Source organism: Centrocercus urophasianus, unplaced genomic scaffold (genome assembly GCF_019232065.1).
Source record: "Centrocercus urophasianus isolate 14NV4802_14NV808 unplaced genomic scaffold, USGS_Curo_1.0 seq_23, whole genome shotgun sequence".
Lineage (NCBI taxonomy): Eukaryota > Metazoa > Chordata > Aves > Galliformes > Phasianidae > Centrocercus > Centrocercus urophasianus.
Genome location: NW_024884789.1, coordinates 7,701,907 through 7,715,516, shown reverse-complemented (window position 1 = coordinate 7,715,516; position 13,610 = coordinate 7,701,907). Strand labels below are relative to the sequence as shown.

The 13,610-nt window shown below is 43.2% G+C and overlaps 1 protein-coding gene across 1 annotated transcript; it reads right to left on the bottom strand.

Annotated features, from left to right (window-relative positions):
• Nucleotides 1-11,125: 11,125 nt before the first annotated feature.
• TLNRD1 (talin rod domain containing 1) lies at nucleotides 11,126-13,470 on the bottom strand. The gene has a single exon (XM_042824396.1). The coding sequence runs from the start codon at nucleotides 13,000-13,002 to the stop codon at nucleotides 11,935-11,937; it is 1,068 nt and encodes a 355-aa protein (XP_042680330.1). The 5' UTR covers nucleotides 13,003-13,470; the 3' UTR covers nucleotides 11,126-11,934.
• Between the last annotated feature and the right edge of the window lie 140 nt (nucleotides 13,471-13,610).

The following is a 13,610-nucleotide window of genomic DNA, read 5'->3' as shown; positions in this document are numbered from 1 at the left end:
CTTAGAAATAGCACTTTATGTTGAACGAGGTTTTAGACTCAACACACTCAATGTCTGCTCAAGGTTCCTTTCAGGTAACCTTCAAGAATACTCTGTTCCACAGCTGCATTCCCAAATCCACCCCATTACCCAAGCCCCTCACACAAACTGTTTAGTGAGCTCAGGAGTTTTCCACTTAGTAGCGATGACAAAGCACTGGACTACTGCGAAACCCATGACAGAGGAGCTGAGCAATAGCAGACGCCAGCCAAATAGATCACTGAGGTGGAAGGTCATCCTTGAACTCTATTTCCATTTTTCCCCTCTTGGTAAATTGCTCTGGGAACAATCCTCTTTTCTAGCATAATGTAATCAAGAATTAGAAAGTCACCACCGCTTACACAGCACAGCAATTCCTGGCCTGACTGACTGTGCTGGGAATTTCAGCTGATGTCTCCACCCAAGCAGCATGTGGAACCAATGTAATGGCTAACACAATTCAGAGCTTAAAATGGAGTGATGCTGCAGTTCCAGCTGGTCTTGTAAGTCAGTACGAGATTCTTGGAAGCATTATAGGAGAAACAGAAATAACAGAGGTGAGGAATGGCTCCTTATCTGATGATGCAAGATAAAAGCAAAGTAGACAGCGCTACACAGCACCGTGCTCAGAACCAAGGCAGCATGGGAAAGAAGTACATTATTTTTATCTCTGCTTTTAGAACAGCTACAGCCCTTTGCGTATGGAAAGGTGATGATATGTAAGAGCCTACAGGTAAAAAAAAGAAAGCTTTCATTCTGCTGAAGAAAATAGGTTTGCTGTATGAGCTAGGCATGGCCTGAGTGCCCTCAACAGGTACTGAGACTCACAGTACAGTGCTCTGCAAATCCCCTTATGGCCAGAGAGCTGCATCTCCCTATGTGTCAGCTAAAGCCAAGTCTAGAAGGGCCTTCTCCACTACTGAGAAGAAACATCTACTTTTTGAGCAACTTTCTCAGGATTCCCTAGTCCTAACATGCAGAGACTCAGATACCTGACAAGGCGTGATGAAAAGGGTTAATCTTACCCTCAAATATACCTGTGTACATTCCTGCCTCTAAGCAGTTTTCAACTGGCTGCTAATTCTTGGCTGTAATTTAATAAGTAGTTACTATTTAAGTATTTTAGTATTTTGCTATGTAATTTGGTAGACCTGCTGCCTACCCAGTGCCCCTGCTTTGTGATTAACTGTCTTCCCAACAGCACCTGCTACTCTTTGAAGGCAAGAAATACTGTTTTGTAGAGAAGTCAAGCCACAGTCTTCAGAAAGAGTTTCCTTTGCATATATTTATATTTGCATACCTAATCCTTTGCATTTACCACAACTGGTATGTCCTTATCTGCCCAAAATCCCTATTGGCTGCACCGTACATTGGGATCATAGCAAAGTTCTTTGTTTTCAGACTTAAGACTAACAGTAACACATAGGGAGCTGGAGATGAAGTATTTATCCAGTGAAGAGAATCATGGTACAAAATCAATTCGTGCTGATTTGCTACCATGATCAGTGGGTAAGTCATACAAGATACTTGCAATTAGAAAACGTCAAAAAAAAAAAGAAAGTACTAGAAGCATCTGAGGAGAAACGGAGAGGTGAGATCACCCACAAAAATAAATTTAAATGATAACTTATAAAAATATAATGTGGATTTCTTCGAAAAATCTCAGATATCACAATCAGAAGTACAGCAGTTCTGAAGTAACATTACAATAAACCTTGAGTGCAACATGCTGAACCTGTACATCCCAGTTTCCTATCTGCAGGCAGAAGTAGAACTCGCCTGCAAACTAGATCTGATCAGCATCTTTCCTCCTAAGTACGCTCTAAGCTTTAATTCCTAATAACCTCGTCTGGAGGAGACAACTCCATGATCTCTAGAACAGCGATAAACAGTTTAAAAACAGTGTGCTTGGGGCTTGCAAGAGTCCTCAGACACACTAATACAAATACACTGAGCCTTTAAAATTACTAGGTTGAATCTGTCATCAAACCAACTTTCACAAAGCTTTGGCTTTTCTGCTTAGAAATAAACTCAGTATCATTTCACTCAGTTATTAACTGGGATTCTTTAGTTTGGAGGCGGAATTCACACGCAGTCGATACAAATGAAGCTCAAGCTGAGGGGGTTTGCTAAAATAAAACTGTAGGATGTCAATGCAAATCGACTGTCAGTGCAAAAAAAGGTATTTCAAAGTGTAATAAATTAAGTACACAACATCTAGTGGACAAAAGGAATATTGATTGTTTTCCAGTCCACTTCTGAAAACAAAACAGGGGAGAGAGGCGGAACTAGCTCAGACAGCTATTGAGAGTTGTCCAACTAAAAGAATTTTCGTGTAGAGGTGTTCTAAACTTTATTTATGCTTTATTCCCTGGCCAGGACTGATTTTCCCTGGATATCAGGGATTCGCTTCAGCAAAGTGCAGCTTCACAGGGAAACATCTGCATCACAGCCCTAAGAAGGATCCCAAAGCAGCAACTGCATAGTCTGTATGTGAAACTACTCCATCTGATAGAATCATCTATATGAGAAAAAATATCTAACAGTAATATCAAATTAATGTAACAAAAACCAAACAGGTAGAATTGTGGCTAATGCAATTGTGCTGGGAAAAGCTATGAAATAGTCACTATGATTTTTTATCATGTTTCTATCAGATAGAATTAATAACCTTTAAACTCTGTTTTACTTCAACTTCTGAGCACCATTCCACATTTGCAAAGTGCATTTCTCATCCCAGGAAGAGTCTTCTCCAGCCCACCAGTATTTCCAAAGGAAAAGGGAAAACAACACAGCAAAAGCTTCGAAGAAGTGAGTGAATTATTTCACCCCCTTACATGTGCAACGTATTCTCTCCTTTTACAGTGACACAGTACAGAAAACAAGATGTAATTAAAGCAGTTCCTTTGCCAAATGAGAGGGACCTCATAAAGAATTGGCACACAATTCTGATTAGAGCTTTCTTGTCTTTAACAAAACTAAACTTACAGGATGTAATGCAAACAAAATCATTCAATGATTTTTTAAAGGCAAGAGACTGCAAAGTGCTGAGCTTGTAATCAAAGGAATGCTCAAGTCCAAAATAGCAATATTGAAGGAAACAGGGATTTTTTAGGTAGTACAGTACAAGCCATCATGCAAGAGAACCAAAAAGCATTTGCCATTTTACCTTATACACCAAGACAAAAAAGCTTTAGTCTAGAATGGCTTTTCCTCTGGTCTACCCAAATGGACAAGTCTGTTTTTAGCCACGGACCAAACAAAAAGCTCACACGTTTCAGAATGTGATTTTGAAATTTAGTATGAAAATCGTTTTTCTAAGGAAGTGATTTTCACTTTATTATGTTATATTGAAACTGTCCATGCAAGGCGGATAGGAAGAGAACCGGACAAATCCATGAAGCAAGGGTTTGTTTGTTTGTTTTTCAGTTGGAGAAAAAATTAAGGCAAATTAGAATCAAAATGAAAATTAAAAATCTGTGGTAGTACAAGCTAAGCATGAGATAAAGTCCACCATTAACGTGCAAAATTCTAAAAGGAGGCTCAAGGCCCACTCTTACAAGATTCAGCAATAAATAGACTTTACAGTGCAGTGCAAATCCAGATGCTGTCTCTCACTGTACTCACGTTGCTGATTAACTGAATGCACATCATTAGCAGAACAGCAGAATTAATTCAAAGAGAGCCAGGAAACACCACATGAAGCCTAGGTGCTATTCTGTTGAGCTGCAAGAACTTTGCTAGCCACTAACCTACGTCTCACAGTATCCAGCTAACTCAGCACCATCCCTACTGAAGAACACCCCATAAATACCTGAGGTCAGAATTCCCTTTCTTCTGAATAGAGTTAAAGCTCTCTGACAAACTGTGTGAGAAACACAGTTCCCAGGAATATGGATTACAGACAGCTCTTCAAGAAGTATTTTGAAAGGATGGATGTGGTATTGAGGTAGCTGGAAGTTGCATATAGAAACAGCAAGAGCAGGTATATTTGTAATGTGAGCTGAACCTCAATTGGCATGAACTATCTTTAAGTACGCGGCTTGTATGAGGATAGCATGCACACAGTACAAAGGGATCTCTGTTCCACATCTGGGTGTTGTACCAGGAGCAGAGGGCGGAGGGAGGGAGGTGAAATCTGTGATTCTGATGGGAAGATGCAAGATGCTGGCATCTGGCAATCATAAGAGCAAATGAGGTAGAGCCAGGGCCCTGGCTGCCTGCCAGCTAGGGCGTATGCAGGGATCACAAGAGCTGGTAACCCCCACTGGGAGGTCAGGATGGTAGGAACAGAATTACAGCACACTGTCCCACTTGCACTGAGAACTTCCAATTTTAGAGAGCATAACTACAACTCTACCAAAACATTCTATGATTAATTTTAAAAAGGTATGCAGTCACGCTTCATCACAAACGACCAGGTCCACAAAACATCCAGACCCACAGGTCCCATTACACTCACTGGGAGTTCAGCCTTTGAATGCCCTTACAGTTCTGACCACACATTTTAAGTTGGACTTTCCCCCCTTTTTTTAAGCACATGGTACAGGCCTCACTTTGAGACAACTCTCTTTCTCTCATGACATTTTTTAGACTTGCATTTCACTGCAACTCTTTATGAGCACCACAGCCTGCAGTGCCTTACCCAGCAGCACTATCTCTAAGTTTCAAAGATAGTACTGATGTCTTTCTGCAGCTTGTACCACTCACTTCAGCTGCTCATCAGCCTGCTCCAACACTACCAACTCCACTTACAGGCTGTTGACACAAACTTCTCTAATATGACAGACACAAGACAAGACAAGATTACAGATTCTGAATGAATTACTGTTTAAGCTCAGTGCTAAGAACATTTTAAGCAGCTAGATTTGCTCATAGATTCTCACATCAATCTCAGCTTTTTAAAAAGCAAGCTTTTCATCATGTGACGAGAAACAATAGCTTTCTTCAACATGAAAAAGAATACACCCACTATTTTTCCATGTTCTGTAATTCAAAAATAGGTCAGCCCATTAGCTTTAAGGCTTTCAAAAAATCTAAACCAAAATATAAGGTTCAATTTCCTTTTTATTTTTTAAGCCAGACTCAGAGATTGAAAAGTTTCAGACTAACGGCTACCTTAAAGTAATAAAAGGGGGAAAAGTTTTTGAATTATGGATCTAACATTGCCAGAACAGACTGATTCCATGCTAAATTTTTAAACAGAGAGTAAATTTTTAAACACAGATTAAATTTGAAGCATTTAAATAAGACCATCGTATTAACTATGTGGCAATTCAGAAGTGCCAGAGGGCCTATAATTTGTCACACTGCACATACAGACCTCCCTGGTTTTTCTTTATTCTATAGGGCACCCATTTAGAATGCAAACAGGGGCCAAAGCACAGCTGAGCAGCATGCCCACCAACTCAAGAGACTTCCTATATTTAATGTGAATCAGACAGAACCAACGCATACTGAAAAAGCTATTAGAAAATCACATTGTTTTTTCACTGTGTACTTTAAAAAATGTAACTCTGGAGGCTAAAATTACTCTTTTGACCCTGCTCAGCAGTTAATGACAGCAGAAGTATAAGCAGCAGAGTGTTGATCCCCAGCGTTTCTAGGCACTTTCTGCGAGAGCTGGAGGAGCACCTTGTATAGACGGTGTGAAATAAGGTCCCTCCATGCATCGGTGCTGCAGTCACAGTGCACAAAAGGCACCGATTTGTCAGGAAACTCCTAGTGGTGCACCTGAGTTTCAACCAAAGGAAGTGACACAGCTTCTGAAGTCCAGACTTCAGAAGGTCGGGGAGGTGAGAGACACGAGAGCTACCACAGCCGCTCATCCAAAGGCTGACTGAACAAACTCAGGGATCCGAGCTGCTTACAGCAGCCTAGCATACCACTGAACCACACCCTTCAACTTATTTCCAGAAATCCTAACATGACTGTAGTCTAAGACTGTCTTGGGGTTTCCATCTGAAGTTCAGAACCTGTAAGAAATGCTACTTGCAGCATTCAAGGCAGTGTTCTGCGCTTTTCAGGATTCGTTGTCCTTAGGCTTCAGTGGAGTCCTGCTGCTCAAACTCAAAGAAAAACTGCTGGTTTAAAATACTGCAAAGTAAGTCAAACCCTCCAAAAACTAACTCCTTGGACATATCCCATATTTGCAGTCACTTCATCCTGAACTAATTTGATTTTAAAAGTAACGGTAAGCAAGTTGCTAGCTATTACTTTTAAAGTATTTTTTTGTTGTTGTTGGGGGAGGAAGAGAAGGAGAAAGGGAGGGAGAAGAGAAAAATCAAGCTATTTAGCTTTCTAACTATTTAACATAAAATCCAAAGGAGCTCCATCTGGCAGCCAGCAGGATTTCTAAATAATCTAAATAGTATCTACATAAGAACCAGGCTGTCTATAGAGTAAGACAATTTCAGCTTTTACAGCCACAAGAAGCCTTTATTAACATAAAAGGAAATTATATATATATAAAAAAATTAAGTCAGAACAGGAACAAGAGTCTGGCAAGCGGACAAAGGACCCCAGGAATCTCTGCATTAATCTTGAAGTGCAGCTTTTGACTTTGTCTGCATATAGTGCCATATACTGTGCGGTTTAAAAGAACAAACAGAACAAACAAACAGAGCCTTTCAGTTCAAACAACTGTAGTATAATAAAACCAGTTCTAGGAAAAGATTCAGATTTATTAAAATCAATACATTATTCCTCACTTTGCAATACAGGCAGACCCCTATTGTTTTAGCATAGTGGAAAATAGTAAGTAATTACACAGACTTCACTGAGTCATGGAGACTCTTCATGTCCATAGACATCCTTCTTCATTAAGAAAATGGTTCATAATACCATTAATTATGTCAATTAAATATACCTTTGAATCACTCTTTATATAAAATTTTGATCATTCATAATTTCCATGCAAATAAACACCTCTCCACATTTAATTTTCTGAGTTATTCCTAAGAAGGAACTGGCCTTCCATTTCATACCTAGCCTGTAAATTTTTTGCCCCATTTGTGAACAAACCAAGCCTGGTGGCATTTTGGTGCATTGCACAAAATACTTCATTGGCCTGGATGCCACTTCCAAGCTGCCACTCGGATTTTCTTTTAAGTGTCTTGGCACAGAGCCCACGAGTGACAGCAGCAGGCCCCAGAAAAATGTGTTGTACTGATCCTGTGAAGATAGGGCAGGCTTGGAGTTCTGCTCTTCCTGTAGCTCTTCTGGGCTCCAGGAAGAGAATTTCTATGTTTGTCAATGCCCATCTGGCACCTTACATGGGCAGCAAGAATAAAGAATTGGAGTGAAATGTTCTGCTCCCTACCATCTGCTTCCCCTGTAAAGTCTACACAGAGAGCCTGATGGGGAGGGCGGTAAGGAGGGAGAGAGTTAAAAAAAGAACAAGAAAGCACCTTAGTTTACCATCCAACTGTTCTGGCAGGTACACGCTTTTGCCTGTACTTCTCATGTCAGCCCTAGAGACCACTGTTCCCTACAGCAGTACAGCTGTTTGACACAGCATCTCAAACACTGCTAACCCAATGTCTTCGTTCACAAGCATCCAACAGCCTGGAAAAAAAAAGATGCGTTGTTTGAGATCAGCTTTATTCGATCAACCTCTGTTATATCTAGAACAGGAAAATTCCTGTGGGTTTAATAGGAGGTATTACCCTACAGATTTTCTCTGGTTCCACCTCCTTTCCCATCAGCCACATCCCCTCTTGCTGCAAGGCTGCATACACCATGTGTTGGCTCGACCCCTTCTGTCTCTGACAGAAGTTTGGCCAAAAAGAGCAGATTTTCTGCTACTTTGATCATTTCCTGTGGTAAAAAGTGAAGGGAATTATCTGACCCATGGTCATTTTTTTTTCCCCCCTCTTAGTTTTGAAAAATAACAAGGATTTACATTTGCAAGTTCCCTTAAATAGCGTACTTGCTTTTCAATAGCACTTTGCTCCTAGCTTACTGGTTGTCTCACAGAGCTTTTAACTTTAGAATCAGAAAACACATCCCTATGATGTCAAATTCTACAATTCAGCTACTGCATTGAACCAACACAAAACTTAATTACGATGAAGAAGCAACCAAAAGGTAGTATCAAATTCACAAGCAACACAAAAGCGGCAACTTCTACCCTGTTAAAAAATTCTCACATTTAAAAAATGAGCTTAATTCTCTTTTGGTGGGGATAGTGTTATTTTTGGCTACCAACATGCATTGCATAATGTGTTTAGAAATACATTAACCCTTTTATTAAATACACTGTTAGAAGAGATCTATGATATATGTGATATAAGCAGCCTGAAATATTTTTCTTTTCATAGAATCACCAAGGTTCTAAGTCACAATCCAATGCTTGTCTAATCCTGTGTTGAAATAGTGACACTACCTGCCTAGCTAAACAGTGTAAGCATCTGGGCAATGAGGACCTCAAGTAAGAAGCCAAGTGATCATTAGTGAGTCTATGTGATCTGGAATAGCACCCTGACAAAAAGTCCATCATATATTTTTTTCTGTCCCAGAAAATACAAAATACGAATATCCCTACTGAAACGATGTCTCATATCAGAATTCTATAGAAATACATTCCAAAGCAATTATTCCAATACACATCAACTCTTTATGAAGTTTTTTTCCTGTTAACCATTAGCTCAGAATACATCAAAACAGACGTTCGCATTCGTATCAAAAGCCCTTTGTTGGACTTTGCTGCGTTAAAAACATGTAGCACAGATTTTGCCTTGAGCTGAGGCCAGAGCAGTGCATGTCTACCTCTGTCATCAGTGGGAGTTCTACTCTGGAAAGAAATGAGGAAGTTATATACATATTTATATACATATGTACTTCAAAATACACTCAGAAGTTCGGGTGGGGCAGGGTAGGATTTACAGTACCCTTCTTACAAACAGAAATTGTACTAAACCACTTAAAATATCACAACAACACAAACTGGCACTAACATCATTAATAATATATTGCCTTTCATAGGCAGAGGTAATAAAGAAGCTGTGCTGTGATCCACTCAACCTCATTAATAATGTAACAATGAATCAAAAAGAATCTAATTAGTTCAGCAGTGCCAAAAATGGTTAAGCAGAAACACAATTAAGAAACAGTAGGACATTTTTGTTTTGTTTTGTGTGTTCTTTCTTGTCAGACATGTTGCAGAGCTGCTCTTCAGAATCCCCTGGTGTATCTGGAAGCAGCCCCAAATTGGGGCACAGTAACGTGAGAGCACCAGGCTAGACCAGGACGGAGGCTATGTGTGTGGAGCAGGCCCTGCCCCAGCCGTGGGCCCTGCAGGCCTCTACCGTCCCCACACGTCCCACACGAACTTCTGCCCCATCCAGGATCTATGCAAAGGAAGGGTGGAGCCGGTTCCTCACCTCCCTTCAGCAGCCACACAAGATAGCACATCCTGAAAGCATTATGTTTGCTGCAGCCCCTTTTTCCTCCTTCCCCTCAGCGTAACTGCAGAAAAAAAGGAAGGGCAGGCTGGGACACTATCTCGGCTTCCACGCAGACATGCTGGAAGGGAGGGAGATACAAAGGATAGCTGAGCAGACAGCCGCAAACACTTAGGAGGCGCGGGACCTCCCTGTAGATGGCCTTGGCTTCCTCTGAGTCCCCTGGGAGTCCTACAGCTGTGCCTGCCATCCAGATGGGAAAACGTGCATGCATGCATGCGAGAGTCTCTAAGGAAATACCTGGGGAGGGCTCCTCAGCTGGATATTCCAGCAAACGGGATTATCTAAGTCAAGGTTAGAACAGTATGTGTCAGTCTGTACGTGCATGTGTGTGTATACATGGACAGACAGATACGTATGTACATGAGAGAACTTTCTCACTACACCGCATGCATGCCTCTGCAGCACACAGTGACGGAGTCAGACTGCAGCACAGAGCGTAGTATGAAAGTCACACCCATTCTCCACAAAGACAAGTGCAATTCACTGAAGTCAAGAAATTCCATTTCAAAATAAACAAGACCTAATACTGGGGTCCACTATGCCAAAGGAAAATTGTTTTTTCTGACCCTGAAGATATGAATATATAAGTTTAGGATGTATCTCCTTTGACAGGAGGTTCTTGTCCACTACACATTTTACTCATGTTTGAAATTAAGTAAAAGCACCACATACAGGACAAGACAAACACAAATGCTATGAAGGAGAGACCTTTCACTGACTGTTCTATATCCATAGCCAAAGACCTACTTCTTTAAGGAAACAAACAGGACAGTAGTTGCACAGTAAAGGTTTAAACCACAGTAACAACAGTTTTAAGGTACATTTTCCAATAGATTTCAACATTGTTCAATTTGCAGACCTGTAAAAAAAATCCAGTTATGCAGTGAAGCTGGGCAGACAGACGAGGCCTACTCAGCCAAAGACCTGCTTTTCGTATTTACTTTTCAGGGAACATACAGAGGGCAACAGATGGCACAAGCCTACAAATATCAGGCTGAAAAGGTCACTGCAGTTACACTAACTACTGTGGTGTTCTCTAAGATCCACTCGCAGTTCCCAAGGAATCCAACTGGAGTTGGACCAGGCCTGAGCATTAGCTAACTTTACACGATATCTGCAGCATCAAATTCCATGTACTTTTGACAGAAACCTGCACTGAACAGCTCCAACACCAACTTCTGAGCCATCAGTGCCCAGTCCAAACCTTCACGCTCCTACACTGCATAAGCAGGTAGGCTTTTTCATCCCAAGAAGTCCTTAATGAAATCTCACAAGTTTCACACACGTGGCCTGCGACATCTGCAGAAGTTAAAATACACGAGCGTCTCCAAGATAACACGGAATGCTGATAAAGACAAAGCCAGCCTATGTCACTGCGCAGCAACCACCAGAGCCCTGCAGATAGAGTAATCCCAGTGCACACAGCTCCACAAATACAATGAAAGAGTATCTCTATCACAGACATCCGTCCTGAGGAGGCCGGACAGCAGTTAAGAAAATAAAGAACTGAATTGAAGCCTGTATGCCGCTGTCTAGCACTAGTTACATTTGTACCACCCATTCCCTGGGGAAAATGACACAGAATGCAAACAGGCCTTGTTGTTCAATTATTCAAGTATTAAGAGATTCACAGAAAGACATCTGAGAAACATAACATTTTAATAGATGAAATAAATACTCCAGTACATGCAAGATAAAAACTGACATTGGAAAAAAAAAAATTAAAAATCACTTCTGTTATAGTGTAATTTTTTTGTTTGTTTGTTTAAACACTCACAGTAGCTTTTCCCCCAGTTTGGAAATCAACACATGGAAAACATAATCACAACCTCCAGTCCTTCCACTCCTACACACCAAATGCACTTCTAACCTAACACTTGATGCAAAATTTAAAAAAAGTCATACAAAACAAAAACAAACAAAATAGTAGCTACATCCATCATCTACATGGTGGTGTTTTCTTCTTTTCATTTTTAAAACGAATGAGAACTGAGGTAACCTTTTTCCTGCACAACCAAACAGTAAAATTTAGAAGGGAAATTTCGGAAGACAAGACAAGACAAACTTTAAAAACCGCACCCAGCGCGATTAAAGCTATTTTCTTTTCCTTTTTTTTTTTTTTTTTTTTTTTTTTTTTTTTTTTGTTAGTTCAGATACCCCCACCTCCCCAAATATAAAACTTTTAAACAGTTGCTATTACCATCTGTGTGAAGATCTGGTTGAATAAAGGAACATTTATCTGCAGGTACTTGCTCAAAATAAAAAGAAGCCCAAACTGGCTACCTTTGTTAGTACGTATAATTTGAATATGCTGTTCTGCTTCTTCACCACGTGAAATCAAAGGATTGGGCCCATCCAAGCGAATTCTTTGGTATACAAAACAGGGGTGAGGAGGTGGGATATTATTTTCCTTTAGCAATGACTGAGATCTAAACAGAAGGTGTGGGGGTTAATTCACAGAATTGGAGTTCACTGGCGGTAAAGTCCTGGGTGAAGATCTTTCTCTTAGTGCCTGAGATAACAGGTTGCAACCATCCGAGACGGCGCAAGCTGAGTTCCTCAACCTTTCCCTGTAATCGCTCATTTTGGTGCTACTTTCGGGGTGTTGGGCTATATCCCTGAGGCATTGGGTCAGGAGCACACAAGCAGAAACCACACTCATGGCTCCTCCTAGGATAGCAGTTTGCACAGCTTTGCCCTCCGGATTGATGGTGGCAGCTTTACCCAAAAACTGGGGCTCAGTGGCAAAGCCCACCAGAGCATAGACAGACTGCACCAAAGGTCCACTGAACAAGACGCAGCGGTTCCTGGTCAGCTCGCTGGGTGAAGTCTTGACCTCCTTGACACACGCCAAGAGGGCGGAGGCGCTGGTGCTCATACATTTGACACTGAGTTTGAACTGCTCCTTAGCAAATTTATCCTTGGATTTCTCACTGGCCAGCACACAGGCGTCTGTCAGGAATTTCAAGTTCTTGGACATGTTCTGGGAAACCTCCAGCAGGAGCTGAGGGCTCATATCTGCCAAAGGGGTGGTCTTCAAGACCCCGCAGCCATGCTCCACCTCGTGCCGACATCGTGTCACCTTGTAGCGATCCACTAAGCCGGGCATGGCAGGCTGGGCCCCTGGAGTCTCCACTGCAGCCAGATAGGCAGCGTGGGCAGAGCACTCGGTCAAGGAGACCACCAGCTCCCCCATCTCCATCAGGCTTTCCCCCACCTCCCCGAAGCGTCCCATATTGAGCTGGCTCTGGACGTCGTGGGTCAAGATGGAAAGTCCTTTGGTCCTGGCGATAATCGTGTCCCTGCACTTCTCGAAAGACTCGCCGAAGACAGACAAGCTCTCAGTGTTCACCGGCCTGGTCTCGCTCGACAGCAGAAGCAGATCGGCCACCAGTTGCATCTTGATCTTGCAGTGGTCGCAGATAGAGATGAGCTTCTTCCTCTGCAGGGAGCTGCCGCTGGGGATGCCGCCGCCGGACACCTCGCTGCTGGACTTGCCAGAGCCGCCGCTAGCCATAGCGCCGGGGGGGGCCTCGCATGCCGCTCGCTACCCCACTGCCGCCGCCTCTGCCGCCGCCCGAGCAGTCCCGACTGAGCCCGGCAGGATCGCTCTGCCTTTTCCGCAACATCATTCCATTAATCGCCGGGAGGCAAGAAAAGGCTCTGGGCGCCGGGGCTGCCGTGCTGCGGGGGGGCGAGCTCCGCCGGGGCTCCCGCACCGCTCCGGCTCCAGGCTCCGCTCTACGGCTCTCCAGCGGCGGCTCTGCGCTGACCGGGAGCCCCCGGGCCGCGCTCCGGCATCGTGCGGCTTAGCAATACGTATATATATATATTTCTCCCCTCGTCTTTGCACTTCCCTCCCTTCCTCCGGCTGCGGGATCCTGCGCAAAGTTCCCTTTAGGAAACGGAATAGCCCGGAGGAGCGGAGCTAAAGCGGAGCTAGCGCGGGGCCGCAGCCCTGGGGGCCGCCCTCCCGCCGCCCGGGCGCTGCTCGCAGGGGCCGGAGGGGCGGCGGCTGCGCACCATGTGCCGCCCCCGGCGCGCCCGCCGCGGCCCCGCGCCGCCGGCTCGCAGGAAGCGCTGCGGAGGGTGTGGCCCGCCCGGGCCGGGAGGGGAGAACGGGGA

Excerpts from the sequence above, each read along its gene's own strand:
- TLNRD1 (XM_042824396.1), bottom strand. The coding sequence starts at position 13,002 with ATGGCTAGCGGCGGCTCTGGCAAGTCCAGCAGCGAGGTGTCCGGCGGC.